Here is a 23,283-nt window from a genome sequence, read left to right on the forward strand (position 1 = left end):
GGGCAAACTTGGGATAACTTCTGAAAAGCAGTTGGGCACCAGTTAATGACTCTCTTTTTGGTCATAACAATTCATGTGGCAATAGAATAATTTCATCAATGAAATTACAAACTAGTTGAAATATTAAATATTTAATAAATGTTAAAATTTATTTGTAGATAGAGAAAAATTTGAAACAAAATATTTGAAGTATTAAATATTAAATAAATGTTATACTTGTACCATTTGTAGATAGAAAAGGGGACATATTTCTAAGAATACAAACACATATCATAATAATGATACCTTTGTATCAACTGTTCCCCATGCATAGAATATGTTCTTTCTTTATTCCCATCTCATAGAATTCATAGTTTCCTTAACCTCAGTTCAAAAAACAACTTCATAGTACCTAGTACATAGTATGTCCTTAATAAATACTCATTGATTGATTGATTATAACTACACTTTCCAGTAAAGTCACACTGTAGGTAAATTAATACTAAGGAATTTGAACTTCATGTATGTACTGAATATGAGAAAACATATTCATAATCCATCTAATGTGACATTAGGAAATTCTCAGTATGGATTGTGATAGCATTTCCTTCTTAGGAGTCATAATAAGTTTTCATTTATATTTGGAAAGAAATGAAAGAAAAAGGATAATAGGAGAAATATGTAAAAATATGAAAACACTATGATAAAAGGGATAACTATGCATTGGAGGTGGTGAGGGTACATATCTTCCTGAAGTAGCTATTTATGACCTTTAATTAGGAAACAATAGAATATATTCTGGACACTGGGGTTTGTGATAGTCTAATGATAGAAACTAGCTCCTGAGTGTGCTGAAGGAAGGTGTATAGACAAAGAGGTATTCTGGTCAAAGAGGTGGTACAGGTACAAAAATAAAATAAGGAAGTAAATAATAAGCGAGAACAATATATGATGTATAACAAGGAGTTTTGAGAAATTGTAAATATTGGTTTATAAGTGAATACTGAAGCAGAGAAGTTCATGGGGTGGGAAGAAGGAAAGAAAATTAGCTGACTGAATAAGAGGTTATTCCTTAAAAAAAAAAAAAAAAAAAAAAGTATGTATTCGGATCCTGCTATGTGCCAGGAATCATGGAAGGCCCTAAGGACACAAAGACAAAAATTAAATAGCTTTTCCCCCGAGGAGCTTTCATTTTATCAAAGGTAAATAACACATACATAGAAAATTAAATGCAAAATATATACAACATAATTTTTGAGAGAGGAGAGAACTAGCAAATGAAAGGCTTAAGAAAGGCCTCAGGTAGTCTGTGGCACCTGAGCTGAGTTTCAAAAGCAGCTAGACAGTCTATGGGGCAAAGATAAGGAGAAAATATATCACAGGAAAAAAAGCGCAGAAATAGAAATATTCTCAATGAGAAATAGCAAGCAGAGTTTGTTATGACTTCATGCCATAAAGGGCATGAAGCTTAGTATGGTGCTTGGCATATAGTAAGTACTTAATAAATGCATGTTTCCTTCTTTCCTTCCCTTTCATGAAGGATAATAATGTATGGTAAGCCTGAAAAGACAGATTGGAATCAGATTGTGAAGATCTTTAAAAACCAAAATTTTTAAGTTTGTATTTTATCCTAAAAACATAACTTTTTTGAGCAGGAAAGTTGCATAGTCAGATTAGTGATTTAGGAATAGCAATTTGGCAGTTCTGTGGAGGTAGGGTTTAAGAGAAGAGATAGTAAAGCCTATGAAACCAATCAGAAAGTATCAGAGGTGGGCCTGATGCCAGCACCTGCTGGTTCAGGTTCAATATTGAGACAAAACAAGGGACTCATGAGCAATTGAGCATTTAACAAATGGAGGCTTACTTTGTGCTAACCCAGCAAAGATAAGCAACAAGAATACAGTGACACTGAGCTCCTATAGATGTATTTCATGTTCCCTCCTTCCCAACCCCTACCTTATGGAAATATAACTAGTCAGCAGGGCAGAATATAGTGGTACAGTGACTGGTGTGGTCTTTGAACATCTGCCAAATCCGAGGACCTCTGACTTGAAGGGTGTGGGGCTTTTACACTCTTAAGTGATCAAGAAACTGCCACCAAGGTTTCAGTCCCCAAGCCTATCACCAAAAAGTTATTGCAATAATGCCAGTTAAGAATGGAGTTGGCCATTTTGTAGTTTAAAAGACTGCATATGAGAAAATGTATGTGTGGGGAAGTGGGGGGTGTATTTCAGGGACTCTGTTTTGTTCAGTATCCTAGTGATATCTGCATTAGGAGACTAGGATGAGAAACTGCATTCACAATCTATATCTGAATAATACATTTTTGAGTTCCCTAGAGTCTCTCCCAAGGAAGAAGGTATGCCCAAAGGGAATGTGGGGCTCCAGAAATCATGATGAGTGACTGCAGCATGACTATACCTGTGAACAAGTTATCAGTGATGGTATGACCCTGTGCAAATATATATGCTTGTGTGTATTTACACATTTTTTGTTTTATATCTTAGCTTTACTTCACTTTTGTTAAGAAATACTTAGTTTATGATGCTGAGTGAAATGAGCAGGACCAGGAGATCATTATATACTTCAACAACAATACTAGATGATGACTAGTCCTGATGGATCAGGCCATCCTCAGCAACAAGATCAACCAAATCATTTCTAATGGAGCAGTAATGAACTGAACTAACTATACCCAGAAAAAGAACTCTGGGAGATGACTAAAAACCATTACATTGAATTCCCAGTCCCTATATTTATGCACACCTGCATCTTTGATTTCCTTCACAAGCTAATTGTACAATAATTCAGAGTCTGATTCTTTTTGTACAGCAAAATAATGTTTTGGTCATGTATACTTATTGTGTATCTAAGTTATATTTTAATATATTTAACATCTACTGGTCATCCTGCCATCTAGGGAGGGGTGGGGGTAAGAGGTGAAAATTGGAACAAGAGGTTTGGCAATTGTTAATGCTGTAAAGTTACCCATGTATATATCCTGTAAATTAAAGGCTATTAAATAAAAAAAAAAAAAAAAAAAAAAAAAAAAAGAAATACTTAGTTTAGGCATCCTTCCTTAAGGAGGTGAGGGGTCTTAGCAAAGTATATGATTCATTGTCTTGGAATTGGAAAATAAGTTGAAGTAGTAGCTGAAACCAAAAAAAAAGTGTTTGGAATCCATTGTCTCTGCAAGAGGTCCGATTCTACTATTGGATGAAGAAAAGAGAAGTTCAGTAGCAGTTAGAACCAGTCAACGGTGCCAGTAGGGGAGTAGAGACTACATATATAGTTCCAAGATGCAAAAAGTACCCAGAAAGGAGTGATAGCAGTTAATTTTCAAGTCATAAAGCATGATGCTTTCCACAACAGAAAAACATTTTTATTGGTCTAAAAGTGTGTAGATTTTTGAGAGAGAGACAAATGTTAAAGATATTCTTCCATGTCACATTTGCCATTTTACATTTTCATAAGGTTTAGAAAAAGTAATTATTAAAGAGAAAACACGAAGTAGATTTGAAAAATATAGCTTTGGTCAGTCTTCCTTGGTTTAGAATTCAAATGAAGTTTCTAAAAAAAATCTAATAATCTGAAATCATGAAATGAAATCAATATCTAATCATGGCATTCCCCATCAAAAAACTCATTGGCTCATATCCTTTGACTTAGCAATTCTACTATTGGGCATAACTTGAAGAAGGAAGGAAGGAAGAAAGGAAGGAAGGGAGGGAGGGAGGAAGGGACGGAGAGAAGGAGGGATGGAGAAAGGGAGGAAGGGAAGAAGAAAGAAAGAAACAGAGGGAGAGGGAGGGAGGGAAGGAAGGAAAGGAGGAAGGGGAGGAAAGGAGGGAGGGAGGGAGGAAGAAAAGGAAAGAGGGAAGGAAGGAAGGAGGAAGGGAGGGAAGGAAGGAAAGAAGGGGGAGGGAGGGAAAGAAAGAGAAAGAAATAAAGAAAGAAAAGGAAAAAGAATCCATATAGAACAAACTCTTCCTAACAGTCTTTTCTGAGATAGCAAAGAGCTGGAGATAAAATGTAGGCCCATCATTGGGTGTTGGTGGGGAAGTATGGTGTATAAATGCAAAAGAATAGTATTGTTCGATAAAATGATGAATCTGAGAATTTCAGAGAAACAGAAAGATTGATATGTCCTGATCCAAAGAAGAAGGACCAGAAGAAAGCCAAGGGCAATGACTACAAAAATGTAAATTAAAAGAACAGTAAAAGAAAGCTGAATTCTGGCTTTTCTAATGTTACTAGCAAACTTTTATCCCATATAACAGAGAATGAAATGTTATCAAACTCCTCTCAGTAGAGAAGTGAGACATTGATAAGAAGGAATAAAACATATATTGTCAGATATAATCAACTTATTGGTTGTTTTTTTTAACTTAACTATTTCCTTTTGTTTCCAGGGAGAATGTAATTGGAGATACATTAAAATACATTTAGAAATGACAGTGATATGAACATAAAGGACAGCTAGGTGACAGAGTGGATAGAGCACCAGGCAGGTGCTCATCTTCCTGAGTTCAAATCTGGCTTCAGACACGTACTAGCTTCAGTTTCCTCATTTGTCAAATAAGCCAGAGAAGGAAATGGTAAACCATTCCAGTATCTTTGCCAAAAAACCAAACAAACAAAAAAATAACCCAAATGGGGTTATGAAGTGTCAGAATAACTGAAACAACTGAACAACATAAACATACAAAACATTCAAATTATTTTCAAGAAATCACTACGATCATTTTAAATTTTATTTTGTTTTTAACTGACCTTCACTAAAAAACTTACCTCTCCACTTTCCAGGACATGACCATTGTCTGTTGGATTGACTGGAACTCACCTCACCAAGTTCAGTAGGGTGAAGAGCACCCCCATTTGTTTAAATTGAGCAAAATACATCACCTAATACCAACCTCCATCTTTCTTCCCTTCGTCTCCCCTAAATCCCCCACCCTACTATTTTCTTCAACCCATTCAATGCTCATCAGCATTCACTAGCTGATTGGTAAGGCTATCAGCTGAAGTAGAAAAGGAGAGCACCTCTTTGAGTGCCAGTGTTTCTCCCTGCCTGAGGCAGGATTCACGATAAGGACAGAGACCGCAGCCATCTCAAAAGACCCAGAGTCACAAAGAGCTCCTCTGATCACTGCTGGCATCTGGGCTTTCCCTCATTAGCACATTAAAGCTGCTCTGTCCATTTCATCAGAGCCACTCTGTCCATCCCTCCCCCATTCCTCTATGGAGCCATTTAGGCTGCTGTTCTTTTGAAACCTCCCCAGTTCAAGAGGCACTAACCTTTTCCCAAAGCCTCTGTGACAAGGTCTGTCAAACTCTCTTTTACATACAACAGGTACCCTCTAAGCACCATCACTCAGAGCTGCACAGACAGCAGAAACATATGTGCTGTGCCAAATTATTCTTCCTAGGAAATGCTTTTTTACAATTAAACCTAGTTAGTTTCTCTCCCATCCCACACACTTTTGAATTTCTCTTTTATTTTCTGTTTTCATAAAGGAATGCATTTTAATAAACAGATATGTCCTGTTAAATCAATCAGTGCATTTCAGTCTCCAACCCAAACTGACAAGGCATATGTTCCATAAGGGAAATGACAAGGATGAAGGAGTATTAGTGCTAGCCTTCACATGCTGAGGTAGCTTTTGAGCATCTCGGAAAGACATGACAACAGCAATGTCAAGAAAACTTTGCTCCTTTATTTGAAGTTGGAAGCATTGAACCATATTCTAATTCACTTGCATCTTTTTTTTCAGCATACTGTTTGAATCTCATAATGGAAAGAATTTCCCTCAAGTTCCAGTGAAAGCAGACAATGCCTTTTATTGGGGAGTAGAAGTGTAGAGTAAGAAAAGAAGAATCTTTCCATCAACATGAAATGGATTCTTAAATGTTAGAAGAATGAACCCATTAGCTGACTCAGGAAAGAGGTTCCTGTTTGCACTTTTCCTGTCAAGGTTAATGATTTGTTTGTCTAAAGCAGATGCTATATCTTAATGAAAACCCATGGATGGCAATTAGTGAAAAACAATGTGTTGAAATTTCATAAATATGTTTGAATTTTATTCATCTGAAATTTCACAGCAAGGACAACATTAATGTGCTGATAGATACCTTGTAAACAAAGCATTATGTCTTACTCAAATTAATGATTACCCTTCACAAAGTAAAATCAGAAGCCTGATTTATGAATGAAAATTCATTTTTCCCTTGACAAACACTGGGACATATAGCATGGTAACTGGCACATAATAGGCATTTAGTAAATATTTGTTGATGAATTGATATATTTCCACTTTTTTTATCCTAACTTGTAATTTCATTGGTGGAATAAACTCTCTTTACCAATGCAAATGACCAAGTGACCTACAATACCCTGGGTCTAAGGTCTCATGGAATCCATAAGGGAAGAATTTCATCAAGGTCCCACACCCAGAACCTGTCATGGACAGAACTTGAATCAGAGTCTTTCTGATAACTGGGCTTGCTCTGAACCCATTAAACCATACTTTCTCTCACCTTTAACATAAAAATATGATCAAAATTACTATATATGTAATATTTAATAAACTTATTGCTACCTTTAATATAATGATGATAATCATAGATTTAGATGTGGAAAGGACTTGGGAGTTCTCTACACCAACTTTGATGATTATATATATATATATATATATATATATATATACATGTGTGTATATATAGAGAGAGATATAGATATACATATACATATATAGATATAGATACATACATATAACTATGTTTTTGTTCTATCATGTCTGGCTCTTAGTGACCAGGTATGGCAAAGATACGGAGTACCTTCTCCAGTGGATTAAGGAAAATAGAAGTGTCTTGCTAGGGACATACAGCTATTAAGTTCCTGAGGTAGGATTTGAACTCAGTCTTTGTATACTATATATGCGCATACATATGTATATGTATGTATTTGTATGTATGTCATATACACATATACATATACATAGATAAGTATAAGTTTTACAAAACCCTTGATCAGTATAATCTTCTTTAAATTTCACAACCCTATGAGATATGTTCTATGGTGGTGAGGAAAGAGTGACTCAGTGTTAAATTACTTGCTAATGGTCACACAGATTGTATCAGAGATGGAATTCAAGGCTAGGAGTTCTTGAATCTAAGTCTCACACATGATCTACTCAGCCTAACAACCTCTAGTTCTTTTGTATGACACAAAAATATAGATTTTCTATCACTGGCCAAATTCTAAATTTTATTGAAATTTTTGTATCATTATGCATCAAACCTTAAGGGAGAAAATAAAATTTTGCACTTCTTCATCTTCATAATCAATGCTACATAAAAGCTATCAATATGCTAAGATGTTCAATGAACTATGTGTTCCTGGGTTATATTTTGATTCTGCTAATGGGCTTATCCCTAAATGGCAAAATTCGATACAAGTTTGAATGTGGGGTCATTTGCATTTTTTGCAAAATACCTTATGAAAGCTCATTTTCCTGTTTTGAGACAAAAGACAGAATTTGTGGACACTGTGAGTACTTTTGAAGATTCTTATGGGAATTCTGTTTTATTGCTGAATGAGTGCCTTTTCATTAAGGTGAAAAATATCATGAATTATTTGAACTGTTTTGTTTGTGAGCTGAAGGAGATTTTTTTATCCCCTACAAAGAAAAGTAAGTGCTACTTTTACTTTATTTTTCCTTTATTCATCTTTGTCTGTTTTGACAATAAAGGTAGAAGCCTCAGGAAAATGTCTCTTCCAAGGACACACAACTAATCCACAGCAGGACAAAGTAAGACTCACCACATGGCATAATAAGGTAAGAACTAGAGCTCTTTGTGCTTCATTTTCGCCAAAGATGATTAACAGCAACCTTTAGCTCTTTTCCTGTCTCTCTAATTCTGTAAGTGATTAGAATGATTTCTTTTAAATTCTGCTATGCATTTGCTCTATGCTTTGCCCTTAATAGTAGTAATGAAAACAATTACAGTGGAATGTACTAATTAATTTTGGTAAATAGAATTGGAATCGGTGGCCTGTAACCTTCGTTTGTAAAGTTAAGCTGTATTTTGTAAGGAACTTAACTTTTATTAAGCAGCAATGAACCATGAATACATAGATATTCTAATGCATTTCTTATTTTGCAGTCAAATCTTTTTAAGTATCTTTAGGCATTATTCTTGAAGGTTAGCTCAGAATAACATTAAGAATAAATACTGGTTTGTTTAAATACTGGTTTCAGAGTTGAGTCAGGCTGCCACTGATAAATCAGTAATAAAGAAAATTTTATCTATAAGAAATTTCTTCCCATGACAATGTTATTATTTAAAAGGTCCTTAGTATTTTGTCCTTTTGTTGGTTTTCATCTTCCCTTCCTGACTGATTTATTCAAGCAGGTATTTACATGCTACTAATAATTACATCAATATTTCAAGGATCTGTGATTTCATCAATGTGGACACTTTCTCCACTGATACAGATCTCAATGCTTCAAATATAGAAGGCTTTTATAAATAGTTGCTATGGTCAAAATATTCATCATCCAGAGTGCAACCAAGTAACTTATGAGTCTCTCTTGATTTTTAAGTTCAATATTCAAGGAATAATTCATCATGTGGTCTACATTTAAAGCTTTTCCAACTAGGTCCTAATAGGTATTATATTCTACATACATAACTTCAAGTACTCAAGATTACTTCCATATAACAATGAAAGAGAGAAAGGCATTCTGCCTAAACCATAACTAGGATAAGACAGTTAAGACCTTTTCCCAGATACAAATATCATGTTGGGGTCATACATTATATAAGAAGTGTGCTTTATTTAATATATTTAACATCTACTGGTCATCCTGCCATCTAGGGGAGGGGGTGGGGGGGAAAGAGGGGAAAAACTGGAACAAAAGGTTTGGCAATTGTCAATGCTGTAAAATTACCCATGCATATAACTTGTAAATAAAAAGCTATTAAAAAAAAGAAAAAGAAGTGTGCTTTATTCCAGCAATGAGCCAGAGTATAATCCTAATACCTAGATGTTCTCGTAATCTATAGAGAATGGTGAAGAAGGCACCTCAGTCTCAGCGCAGACTCTGAGAAAAGTAAGAGCTGAGTCACAGAATAGCAGAAGTTGAGAGGAGAAATTGAAACCTGACTTTTCCTTTACTAGACTCTCTCTTATACATTCCATCATTCTTCTTGATATGCCTCAAGGTACCAGAATTTGCTCCAGGTACCAGAATTCCTAGTAATGGCTACTCATATCTTACTAATATATACAATGGTGCCTTAACATTTAAAGTACTTTATCTCATACTAATTTGACCTTCAAAACAGCTCTGTGAAATGGTGAAAATATTATCTTCATTTGTATATGAGGAAACTAAGAGGAAAAGAAGTTTAAAATGATTCTTCTAAAATTTTATCACTATTAGAGGGGAGCATTCAATTTCAGGTTTCCCGATTTTAATTCCAGCACTAAAGCCAAAATATATGAATAAAATATTTTAAACTTCATATTTAACCTATATGATGATAAATATTTGAAAATCTTCATTTTTGGTGATATACACTTTCATATGTAAATACACACACATACATACATAGATAAAATAATAACAAGTGGTGAAAATGTTTACTATTTAATCTAAATATTGCTTAGAAACATTTGGTAGATACTCTCACATAGTTTGCCACACATGAAAATATGATTCTGGCTCATTTTATATATGGGTAATTGTGATTTGAGTTTCTAAGTAGAATTACATACAACCTCCTCCCCCCTAGTTTCATATGTTTTAAAGCACTATAAAGGTTGTAACAATTTTATCATTAAAGATATAAGAAATAACTTATTTGCCTGGAATTAACATAACCATGAAAGCCAGATGTTGCATTTTATTTTTGCTTATTCTCCATGCCACTATTATGAAAAATAACTTTTTTTAAAAAGTAAATAAGCTAATTTCAATTCAACTTAAAGGTTTATTGAATTGATATCAGGAAATATTTTAAAACTAACTTCCAGAAGCAGCAGAAACTGGGATTTTGAAGAGATCTGAAGGGAATCAAGTTTATTCAGTTCCTGACCAAGAATCCTTTTGACCTCCAGGATAAAAATTTCACTTCCTTTTGAGGTATTTCATTCATTTTAAAGAATAGTTATATTTAGGTTAAGCCCATCAATTGGGTAATGACTCAATAAACTGTGGTATGTGTTTGTGATAGATTATTATTGTTCTATAGGATATAATGAGCAGGATGCTTTTAGGGGGAGAAAAAAACAAGCAAACCTGGAAAGTCCTCCATGACTCAAGCAAAGTGAAATGTACTGTATACAAAGTAATAGCAATGTTGTGGAATGACCAGATGTAAATGACATTGCTATTCTCATTAATACAATCATCCATGCTATTCTGAAGGACATATGATGAAAACTCTTATCCATATGCAGGGAAGGAAGTGATTGTATTTGAATACAGATTGAAGCATTCTTTCTCTCTCTCTTTCTTTTTAACTAAATTTTTCTTGAGGGTTCTAAATAAAAGGAAATTTACCATATACTGTTTTATTCCATTTTTACTGCTTACCCTTAGCTAAAAATATTCCTTAAACATGTATCATTTACTAGAGGTCTTGAAAATGACTGTTTGCAACACACCACCTGCTACTGTTTGTAATAATTTTGTCTTGATTATCCTCATTAATAGCCGATTTTTATTTTATACTCCCCCTCCTTACTGTGTCATCTGTTAGATTGAGTAGCATGAGGTAAAGCCACAAATGGCATCCCTTACTATCAATATCTCAGGGAAGGCTTTCACACCTGATGAGGAAAGACAGCCGAGAATAGTATTGATGTTGTTCATTAGGTAGGTGTAATAGCTAATTTTAGACACTGCTCTATTTTATGGAATCTGTGTTTGAATGAGCTTTGTGTTCCTTCCCATCTCTTTTAATTGTCTCAGAAAATGCTTTGGTTAGATTACAGGGATCCTAAATGGTACCCTTCCTTCTTGACATTGAGTACCTTAACAAAAACACTGAACTGAGAATCAGAGGATATGGTTTCTAGTGCTAAAGCTGGCATTTACAAACCTGAATAACCTTGAGTAAGCCATTTACCTTCTTGATTTTCAATTTCTTTATTAATAGTGTTATCAGTATCATCATTATTATAATCATCACATTTGTATAATATTCTATGATGAGCATATAAAGTATCTACAAATCTTAAATATGCATATAAATATTAGTTACAGTTATTACTAGATGACCTCAAAGGTACTTTCTGGTTCTATTCCTATGATCCTATGAGTCCTGTGTATAGCCACTTTAATGCCTTCAGGTTAGTACTCAAATATTTCATAATTTTGGAAATCAATTTCAACCTTAGGTTGACAAGGAAAAATGAAACAAAAATAGATATATGGACATACATGATTAGGTGATCCTAGCAAGTTACAGGCAAATAATTACTGTCAACACCTTTACTCATCCTCATTATATGGTAAAGCAAACATATTAGAATTTTTTTTATAATTGAAGACAAACAACCAATTCTCATTCTAACAATTTTTAAGCCAGAATTATCTGAGTCATTTGTCAGGTAGTCAGAAGAAAATACTTTAATACAAAAATGTTCAATTCCACAAGTATTTGTTAAACACCTATTACTGGGTTAAATACTAGAGATAGTAAGACAAAAAAGGAAAACAAAGAACTCCAAATATGTGAGTCATCCTCACTTGCAAAAAATTCAAGATTAAAGAATGACTTTGAGACATGTATTAACTAGATGGTGCAATGAATAGAGCACTGGCCCTGAGTAAAGGAGAACACAAGTTTAAATCCAGTATCACACACTTAACATTTACTAATTGTGTGACTTTGGGCAAATGACTTAACCTCATTGCCTAGTTGAAGAAAAAAAAAGAAAAAAAACCAATCAAAATCTTGCTATTATTATTTATAACTAGATGGCACAGTAAATAGAGTACTGGGCTTGGAGTTAGGAAGACCTGTGTTCAAATCTAACCTCAGGTACTTACTAGCTATGTGACCTTAGGCAAATTCCTTTACTGCTGTTTGCCCCAGTTTTTTCATCTGTAAAATAGGGATGATCATGATAATAACACTTACTTCCTAGGGTTTTTATGAGGATCATATGAGATCATAATTGTAATGCACTTAGTATAGTACCTGCCATATAGGAAGCTCTATATAAATGGTAGTTACTGCTGCTTCTACCACCATCACCATCACTACTATCACTACTACTGCTACTATTATAACTATTCAGCAACAAGGACAATTCATTATACTGGAGCATCTTAAAGGGAGGAGAAGCTAATGAATCAAATGAGACTACATCACAGAAGAGTTGTGTAATTATAAGGAGATAGATGTTCATCTTAGTGTTTGTTTGTCTTTTCTTGGGGTTTTGTGTCCTTGGAAAAGCCCTGTGTGCGAGGCTACCTTGTAAACTGGATAAAGCCTTCAGCAGCCACTGAAGGATTTGGCAAAAACTAAATCTATAATACAAACTCAATGACATCTGTGTCCTTGAAAATACCTAAGACTGGGATATCATTGTTCTATAAGAAATGATGAGCAGCAAAAAGTTATCAAACTGTGCATACCCTTTGATCCAGCAGTGTACTGGGATTATATCCCAAAGAGATTATAAAGAAGGGAAAGGGACCTGTATGTGCACGAATGTTGGTGGCAGCCCTTTTTGTAGTGGCTAAAAACTGGAAACTGAATGGATGTTCATCAGTTGGAGAATGGCTGAATAAATTGTGGTATATGAATATTATGGAATATTACTGTTCTGTAAGAAATGACCAACAGGATGATTTCAGAAAGGCCTGGAGAGACTTACACGAACTGATGCTGAGTGAAATGAGCAGGACCAGGAGATCATTATATACTTCAACAACAATACTATATGATGACCAGTTCTGATGGACCAGGCCATCCTCAGCAACGAGATCAACCAAATCATTTCCAATGGAGCAGTAATGAACTGAACCAGCTATGCCCAGAAAAAGAACTCTGGGAGATGACTAAAAACCATTACATTGAATTCCCAATCCCTATATTTATGCACACCTGCATTTTTGATTTCCTTCACAAGCTAATTGTACAATATTTCAGAGTCTGATTCTTTTTGTACAGCAAAATAACGGTTTGGTCATGTATACTTATTGTGTATTTAATTTATATTTTAATATATTTAACATCTACTGGTCATCCTGCCATCTAGGGGAGGGGGTGGGGGGGTAAGAGGTAAAAAATTGGAACAAGAGGTTTGGCAATTGTTAATGCTGTAAAGTTACCCATGCATATATCCTGTAAATAAAAGGCTATTAAATAAAAAAAAAAAAAAAAAGAAATGATGAGCAGGATGATTTCAGAAAAGCCGGGAAAGAGTTACATGAACTGATGCTGAGTGAAGTGAACAGAATCAAGAAAACATTGTACATGGTAACGACAAGTTTATGTGATGATCAATTGTGATGGACTTGGCTTTTCTCAACAATGTGGTGATGATTCATGGTTTCAGTCTTGGAGTGGGAAATGTCATCTGCATCCAGAGAGAACTATAGAGACTGAATGAGGATCAAAGTATAGTGTTTTCACCTTTTTTTGTCATCATCATTGTTGTTTGTTTACTTATGCTTTTTCTTTCTTGTGTTTTTTTTTCTTTTTGATCTGATTCTTCATACATAGCATGTCAAGTATGGAAATATGTTTAGAAGAATTGCACATATTTTATTTATATCAGATTGCTCACTGTCTTGGAGGGGGAAAAAGGGAGAAAATTTGGAACACAAGGTTTTGCAAAGTTCAGTGTTGGAAACTATTTTTGTATGTGTTTGGAGAAATAAAACACTATATATAAAAAAAGAAAGAAAATATCTTATGATCTATTTTTTTAGCCTCTCAAGAATGCCTTTATCTCAAGATCCTGGCTGTCAGAGGTCATAGGACCTTGAAAATGCTTAAGGAAGTGATGAAAAATCAGCAACTAGAAGTCTAGTAGAAGCTGCATGATCGCATGCTAAATGTTACATAGGAATACTGGAATTGACATAAAGAATCTTTCAGGTCCGTTCAAATACAAAGGTTTAATGGCTATAAAAGGAAAATGGGTATCTGAAGTGAATCTCATCTTTTTTCTTTTTCTTTTTTTTTTTTTTTTACAAAAGGTAGATTTATTTAAGAGAAGTGATTACAGACAAAATGAAGGAAAATGAAGGAATACAATAGACACCAGGAATAGAGGAGAAAGCCATTGTCTATCAAAGTGAAACTCATCTTTAACTCTGAAAAATGTTGGTTGTTTTTTCAGAGTTAACAGATAGTCAATGACTTGTTTGACTTCCACATTGTTAACAATGGTAACATAGTAGGAAAAGCTCTGGCTTCATTAATACCTGGGTTCAAATTTGTCTCTTATACTTATTAGCTTGAGAGGGAGGGCTAGTTATATTATCTCCCTGAAGCTGTTTTCTCATCTCATCAGCTTTATATCCCATGTAAAAGAAAAAAAAAAGAAAACAAAAGATTGTGAGGCTCAGATGAAATAATTCATATAAAACAGTTCACAAACTTTAAATCACCATAACAAATATTGCTTACTATTATTATCGCGAGTAAATTATGGCATATGTTCATTTACAAGTTGGACACATTGTGAAGTTTTATCATTGCCTCAAATATAGGAGGAAGGTTACATATTCCAAATATGGTACCTATAGAAGAAAGAAGGAAGTAAGAGTTGGTTATACTTTATTCTTCCTCACTTGGGTCAATATGTCATTCCCAATCATCAGGAAATAAAGAAGGGATGATCTTATATCAAAAGTTGATACTTTTTTTAAAAAATAGTACATTTAAAGAAAGTTGAGTATGGCTTCCTTTGCTTCTGTTAAAAATAAGGTTATCTGATAACCTTTCAGCATTGAAATCTTGTATATTATTATGCCCATATTAATTCCTTAAAGACAGCAAATATCTTCATTAACCACTGAGAACTCCTCTATACAATCTATAAAATTCAACAGCCTTACTACATATTACTGTATTAAATATTACATATTAGCGATTAGTACATTAAAATTACATAATTAATTACATAATTAAATGTTATGTATTATTAAATATTACGTATTAATTGAAAAACAAATATATATTTGTGTGTTATTTAAATAAAACAAAAGGCAACTATATTAAAACTGAACTCATTTAAGTTTGCATTGCAATGCATTGCATTGCATTCAAACTGCTCAAAATTGAAGCAGATAGAATATTGTCCCTGGAGTTAGGAAAATCTGGGTTCAAATTCATTCTAGTTATATGACTCTGGGCAAATCATTCTATCTGCCTCAATTTATTCATCTGCAAAAGTCCCCCTTCCCAGCATTGGTGTAAGGATAAGTAACATAATATTTGTAAAATACTTTGCAAATCTTAAATCAATATTTATTCATATTCATTATGATATTCATAATTCAGCTATTCATAATTACTATCAAAATTAATGTTTATCACTTACAGAGTGGTTAAACAAATTATGGCATATGTAATAGATTATTGCACTATAAAAAACAACACAGGATTCAGAAAAATGTGGGAAGATTTGTATGAACTGATAAAGAAGTACACATAATCAAGAGAATAGTTTGTACAATGACTACGAAGAAGTAAAAGAAAATAACATTAAAGTAATAAAACCCCAAAGAACTTTAATGAATAATCTTAGTTCTGAATAGCAGATCTGGAAACACACTTTCCTTCTTATAGTGGGTTAGATAAGGATTATAAATGTAGAATATGGTATATATTATCAGAGGCAGTTAGAGTGTCTGTCATTTTGCTTATATGTTTTTCTTTATTACAAGAATAGGTTCAATGGCTTTAGGAAAGGAGGGATAAAAAAATGAGTGACATAAAAAAGTTATAAACTAAAATAATTTTTTCTTCAAAGTTCACTTCTTTTTGGAAATTCCATTCTATGTATAATGGAATTTCAAAAAATAAGTGGGTATATAGAATGTGGGGTAGGTCAATATACTGAAGAGAATGCTGGACATAAAGTTTGGAAAATTGAGCTCATATTTCTGGTTCAACAAGTGTTGGATCAGTAGTTTGACTTCAGATCCATTATTATTTATTTTTTAATTATTTTAATTAAAATTAATTATTCATTTTAATTAATTGATAATTAATATTATTTAATCTTTCTAAACTCCAAATTTTTCATCTCTAAAATGGGGAGAGCCATTTTCATGCTACTTTTCCTGACAGTATTGTTACGAAGTACTTTGGATTCTTTAAAGCATTCTATTAATGTGGTATACTATTATACTGCATGTTGCCCCCTTTTGAATGAAAAGGTGCCTTTTCCATTATTTAGACTGAGATAAACTGCCAGGAAGGGGAGTTGTGCTTGAGGTACTAATAGTATTATAATTGCTCATACTACATCATCTGAATTCTCTTAGTCATCCTTCCATTGACCCAGCAGAACAGAAAAGACAGCTGACCAAGGTTAGAGTGTCATGTCTATTCATCAGTAAATATTCTCTATACTTACTTTTGGCAAAGTTGTTATATCGCTTTTGCATGATATGGAACTAAAGAAATACTATTTGTATTTGTCTCTAATTTATACCTGAGACTAAGATTTGGCCTAAGGGTGTTAACAGTGAATCGAATTGTGTGAGATTACAGCATTATATGGGATAAAGAGATAGTTTAGCTAGGTGACACAGTGGGTTGAGCTCTTGGAGTTAGGTAGATATGAGCTTAAAAACTCAGAAAGTTACTAATTGTGTAGCCCTATGCAAGTCCCCAAATCTCTGTGTGCAGCAGTTTCTAAATCTGTAAAGTGGGAATAATAACAGCATCTATTTCACAAGATTATTAATCCTGTTTTTATTTATAATTAATTAATCACAGGGTTATTAAGAGATCAAATGAGATATTTGTAAAGCATTAGCCCTATGCTTACACAGAAGAGCTGCTTAATAAATGCTTCTTTCTTTCCTTCAAAGATGTGATAGATGTTCTACTCTTAACTAACACTCAGCATTACTTTTTGAATCTGAGTCACTTAGCAGTCACTAGTAATATTACAGCCATATTGGTTTTCATTTCTAGGCAAAGTCAACACCCCCCTCCATATTGTGCTAAATAAATCATTCCATCACAGATAACCTTATATTTGTTCTGATATTTTTAACCTCCAGCCAAAGATGTTCTTTCCCAGAAGAAATGTATTTCATACTTGTCCTTGAGGGAAAAGGAAACTTCATTAGCTAAAGACAATGGTAGCATTTTGCCAACAGAAATAATATAACTCCAATGAATTTCTCAACTGGAATTTTCTGGGTATTAGAATTAAATAATGTTCGTTTAAGTGTTTAAAGCATGGCCTTATAGTCCCATTTATAGATGTACTTGTGATTAGACGTCATCCCATTTAACCTTTTTGGCTTTGGTTTCCTCTTCTGTAAAAGAGAAATACCATTATTCATCTATAGAAAGCCAGAGGATTGATGAATAAATGTTCTGCCATTATCAAAAAAAAAATCCTACTTTATATTTGAATAATGATGTGCCATTCATGGTGCTTTCACATATATAATTTCCTTTGACTATTCACAACTATTTCATGAGTGGCTTGGACAAGTATTATTATTCCCATTTTATAGATGAAAAAAAGTAGGAGATGAAATGTCTCACCCAGAGCTACAAGGGAACTTTGTTACAGTCATCTAGAACTCAGACCTCTTCTCTCTTAACTTTACTAATCTTTCCAGTAAATTGAACTACCTCCACTAAGGTATAGCATAGCACTAAAATGGTATTTCTTTGAGGTTAAACAAAGGAAAATGAACTTATGTACTTATCACCTTTTGGAGGGAAAAGTCTGTTCAGGCTTATATGAGGCTTATATAAGCTTCCCTTCGTGGCTGGTTGGCTGGCTGGCAATCTAGCTAGCTAGCTAGCTAACTAGCCATCCATCCATCTATATATCTATCTATCTAGCCATCTAGCCAGCCAGCCAGTCATCTGTTTATCAAAGTTTCTTGGTCTGAGAAAATCATTTTCTGATTGCATTTTTTTTTAACTCAGTCTTAAATGAATGGAAACCATGTAAATTTGTAGTTACTTTAAAAAAAAACAAAACAATGCAGATTTATCATTTAAGAAATCAGAAATTTACATAGAATGCAAAATAGGGAGCATCCCCTTGACTAACTCAGTTCTTCTATCTTTCCAATCTATTTTGGCATATGCCATCCTCTGCCACAAGCCCTGCAAAAGAAAAGCTTAAGGTTCCATCACCAAATCCCATGTCAGTTTCAGTGCATTTCTTCCTGTTTGATACTAGAAACTTAAGTTCCCACAAAGAGATCTAACATCCTTTTCCAGTCATAAGACTGGGCTCTTTTGTTTGTTTGTTTGGGTTTATATACCTAAACCACACAGCAAAATAATGAGATAATGAATAGATGGAGCCCCAGCTGAGCGAATTTTACAGCTCTATTTCGGTATACATTGTGTACTCCCACTTTTAGCTCCAGTCAGTTAAAGTGATATGAACTCCTTCGAAATGCATTTCCACTCAGATTTTAAACCACCGAGAAACCTGTGTGAACAGAGCAAGGGATCTAGCTCTCTCCAGAGTTACCTCTACAAAGTCAGAGAAACGCACGCCAATACAGAGCCATATACAAGCACGTAGATAGGTTTCTTTGTCCATGTAAAGGCTTAGAAGCAACAATTCATTCACCTCAAGCTAGTTAAATATGAATCCTCTCCCAATCGTAGGCAGAGCTTAAGAGGCACAAATGGGGCCCCATGCTAATAATGATCATAGTGCATAGTCCATGTTTCCTCTCCTTTCTTAAACCAGCACGTCTGTTGGACAGGACCAGTGACCAACATCCACCTCCCCCAAGCCGCCCCTTAACTCCTCAATGTTCCATTTTCGTACTTTGCCTGGGTTTGCTTCAGGCCTCTTGCCTCTTTCCCTCCGTCTTTATATTCCAGAAAAGGGCTCAGTGTGTCTGCACGAGAAACAAGCAGAGAGAAGCCCTGCCCCTGCCTCCTTTTCTTCGCCTGGACAGCAGCAGCGACACCATCCCCCGCCTTCCTGTAGCTTGCACAATGAGGGGCTCAGCTCGCCTGAAGTGGGACGGCTGCACCCAAGCCCCTTATTTCTAGGAGACCACTCCAACAAGAAAGGACCCGGGCTCCCTACGGGTCTCTCAAGGACTGCTTAGTGCACAGGGCTTGGTAATGAGCTCCCCGAAGACTTATAAGAAAAGAAAAGGGCATTCCCCTCCTCCTCTCCACCAAGATGTGCGTATCTGCGCTCACATACAAGCATACACACACATTCACAAACACACCAATAAAGAGCACATCTCTAGAGCACAATATCATTCCCAAACTACCTCCCCTATCAGCCACCCAGAGGGGGGGCCCCTAGATCCTCTCTCTGGGACAACGCTGCCGCCAATGGGGTGCGCTTCCTTTACTAGTGCTGCAGGCAGAACCACTCCCCCCTCTCCCTAGTCCCCGGGCCCCAAACCCAGTCCCAACGGGACCGAAGTGCAATCTTTGGAGCAAAGGAAGCCACCCCCGGCCTCTGCCAACACCTGGGGTCCCCGCAGCCCACGCCCCTCCCGGTCAGTACCGGCGAGCCCTCGTTCTCGCAGCTCTGCTCACCTGTTCAGCATTTTCCTGATCCTCTGGCGCACGCTGGAGGCGGACGAGGCAGAGAGACTCCCGCCGCTGCTCCCACTGCTCTCGGCCGGCAGATTCTCGATGGTGGCCACGACATGGTTGGGCTGCTGTTGCTGCTGCAGCTGCTGCTGTTGCTGCTGCTGTTCCGGGGAGATCATCGCGGTGGCGGCGGCGGCTACGGCGGCTGTGGGAGGGCGATCAGAACGCAGCAGCTGGGCGCATTCTGCGCTGCCCCAGGTCTGGCCAGGCGAGGAGAGAAGGAGGAGAAAGAGGGAGTCCCCGGGCTGACGCTGCAGGGGAGAGGCGGTGCTGTTGTTGGAGGGGCAGGGAGGTTGAGCGTGGCTGCTGCTGTTTCCGCGGGCGGGCGGCGTGTAAACCCTCACCCAGCCCCAGCCTCAGCGTTCGCTCACTCTCTAACCCAGAGTGCGCGCACCCTCACTCTGCTGCTGTTGCTGCTGTTACACCGCCTCCGCTGCCTCTTCCTTCTCCTCCTCCTCACGCAGAGACTCCAAAGTGCTTTCACACTATTCAGAGAGCCAGCAGATAGACACTCTCTCCCGTTCCCGTTCGGTAGTGGGGTCCAGCCCGTTGAAGCGAGACCATAGTAATATAGTAATAAGGATCTATGGATCCTTCCCCAAGTCTCCCTCCCACCTACCCTTACCCCCAGTTCTTCGTTGGAGTAGCAGGTTAGGGAAGAAGGCGCAGGTGAGCCGCAGGTTTTTCCTCACTCGCAAGAAGAGAGTGGTACAGATTTCCTTTTCACCCGCGGAGTTGCTCGTCTTTCTCCGAGAGTAAGAGGCCAAGAAAGAAAGAAAATAAGAAAGCAGCAATGGGGGCAGCAACAGATCAGAGAGCTGTGGGGATGCTGCTCTGCTGGGATAGTCACTTTTTCCTCTCGGCAGAGGGAGCCCTTGAGGTGCTTAATTTTCCCCAGCCCCTCCTGTCCTCTCTCATTATCCACTAGTCTCTAATCGCTTATTTTGGGCTCCCTGTCCTAAAATATCAGGAGTTGTAAATCCCCTTGTTAGAAACTCCAGCACCACTTTCTTCCGGACAGCGGCAAAAAGCCGGGCAGTATTTGCTTATTGGACACGTTTCTAATGTCGGGATTTATACAACTCCGGTAGCGAAATACTAAGTTTTAAAGACATGAGTGGGCAAGCGGTTTCCTACATGTCCCTCTACAAGGAAAAAGAAAAAAAAAATGTACTAACCCTTTCACATTCATGAAATTCTCTATTGTAAAATATCCTCAGCCTGAAAATAGATCATATCTTTATGAAGCTCAAAACAGTCCAAATTAAACATGTATTTCTTGCAATCAACATGCTTCCTCCGTTTTAACATTAGTGTTCCATTCTAAGACTTTTTCCACTTCAAAAACATTTAAAGATCTACCTGAAAGGAACCCAAGATGCCGTCTTCCATAGGGTAATCCTAGTAGGATCCTTGAGATTTGCCTTCAGGAGCTGAGGACCCCCTTTTGAGACCATAATGAAATTTTTGCCTAACTGATCATTTTGGCTCAACCTGATAGCAAATTATTGTAAAAATATAAAATAATATTTGTTGTAACGCCTGTCATGAATGATTGTGTCTTTTGATGCTCTGTTCTTTTACATTTAACTTTCTTTATTTTTAATATTTTTGTTACTTCACAAATTGATGCTGTGTCTGCACTTTCAATTTTGCATTCACTCCTAGTAATTCCTCAAGAAGCATTCTATATCTGTATTTCTCTATTATATCCAAATGGTCTAAATCTCTTCTGAGTCAGAAATGTGAGATAAAGATGGATAAGATTAAAGCATATAAAATAACAATACTGCTTTGTACTTGTTGAAAGTACTTTACACATTAGAATCCCTAAGCAGTTTATGAACCTTACCTTTTTATTCTCTGAATCATCTGGTAAAATCCCCAAAGTGGAAGGTCTTATGTTATTGACAGAGAAGCAGATGCAGAAAGGTTAACTATTATAGAATGAACTAATATGGATATGAATGAGCATAAAATGGAGAAATCTCCAGGCATCTGAAGTTATCTTCCTTTATCCCCATTGGTTCAAGTGCTATTACTGATCTTACCCCTTCACAAGCTAAAGCTATTTTTATTTGCTGATTTAAAGAAAAGAAGAAAATGAGCTTTAACTTTCAATAGTCAAGTGTGAGAAATCATAATGCTTTAGTCTGGTGTCAATGATTTAAGTCTAAGTTATTTCAATACAATCATTTGTGAGATGTACTAATCTTGACATTGGAGATACAAAGAAAAAAAATGCCACAATCTCATTCCTCTTTGCAACATCACTAGTCAGCTTCTGCTGGTATTTCTAGTATAGTGAAAAAAGTATCTGTTTTGGAGTGATAGCAAATAAGTTCCATTATAGCTCTTCATCTTGCTGTTTATATTACCCTGGACAAGTTATTGAATGGGTCAACTGTAGCTTTTTGAGTTAAATTCAGGAATTTGAATGACAATCAATAGCGGTTTGACCAAAACAAAGACTGAAGTCCTGAATTCTTATAATTAGTACTGTCTCAAAGAATCAACATTTTAGACATGAGGAATCTCAAAGGTTATCTAGATCAACCCATACCTGAAACACAAATCTCCTTTAGAGATTAAGTCAACAGAGACAGAATCCATGTTTACAAGGGAATAGAAAACATTTATCTTATTAAACAAAACTATTAACATTTCTGGGCCTTTAAATTTAGATTAGCATAATAAACAGACTTCAGCTCAAGCAGGAACCAATTTTGTTGTGTTTCTCTAAAATCATATTATCAAAGTTTAAATTTTTCCCAAATATCTCCAAATTTTCAGGGGGTTAACTTACTATCTTTTATCAAATAAGCAAATAATTCTCTATTTGAAGAGTCAAGAGATGGGGTTGAGTCCTGGTTTTGACATGGACATGGTCTTTGTGACCATGGACAGATTGATTTTTTCTTATCTGCAAAATTAAGGTAACAATGCTTTCATTATTTAGCTGGCTACATTGTTAGAGAAGCCTTTCTGTTGGGGTTCAAGAAGATAATTTGTGGTATCTTTGAAATAATTCAGGATTTGGGCCATCTCCAAATCAAGTAAAGGTTTTTATTAATATTAATTGAGAATCATGCATACAGAGAAGGCTGTGCTCCTGTAGAGAATCTATCAGGACAGAGCACGAGTCAGGCACCCAATGAAACTAGACAAAGATATTTATGGAATCTGATTACATCACAAGATATGTAGATTTTGAGGTTACAGGAGTTTTCTAACATGGGGAAGTTCTAAAGCCTTGATGGAACTGTGCGTGTGGTTACTTAAAATGCATACAGAAAAGCTCATTTTAGGGGAGTATTAATGTATGATAATGATATTATAATTAGCCTGCCTTTGTCATAAGTTCTCCCAAAGGACAGCAAAGAAGGATAGTACACAGGTGCCATGTCAGGAGAAAGATTAATTAAAGTTTGTGGTTTAATGTCTTGCTCTGCATATTGTTGGTGCTGCTTTCTTATCGACTGA

General features: G+C 35.9%; 1 protein-coding gene across 1 annotated transcript in view; it reads right to left on the reverse strand.

Annotated features, from left to right (window-relative positions):
* SLC35F1 (solute carrier family 35 member F1) overlaps positions 1-20,655 on the reverse strand; it is a 523,457-nt gene extending 502,802 nt beyond the window's left edge. Inside the window, exon 1 of the mRNA XM_003769385.4 lies at positions 19,744-20,655. Coding sequence (XP_003769433.1) covers positions 19,744-19,919 — 176 coding nt within the window. The 5' untranslated portion in view covers positions 19,920-20,655. The remainder of the gene's footprint in view (positions 1-19,743) is intronic.
* Positions 20,656-23,283: the final 2,628 nt, after the last annotated feature.

This window comes from Sarcophilus harrisii, chromosome 4, assembly GCF_902635505.1.
Source record: "Sarcophilus harrisii chromosome 4, mSarHar1.11, whole genome shotgun sequence".
Lineage (NCBI taxonomy): Eukaryota > Metazoa > Chordata > Mammalia > Dasyuromorphia > Dasyuridae > Sarcophilus > Sarcophilus harrisii.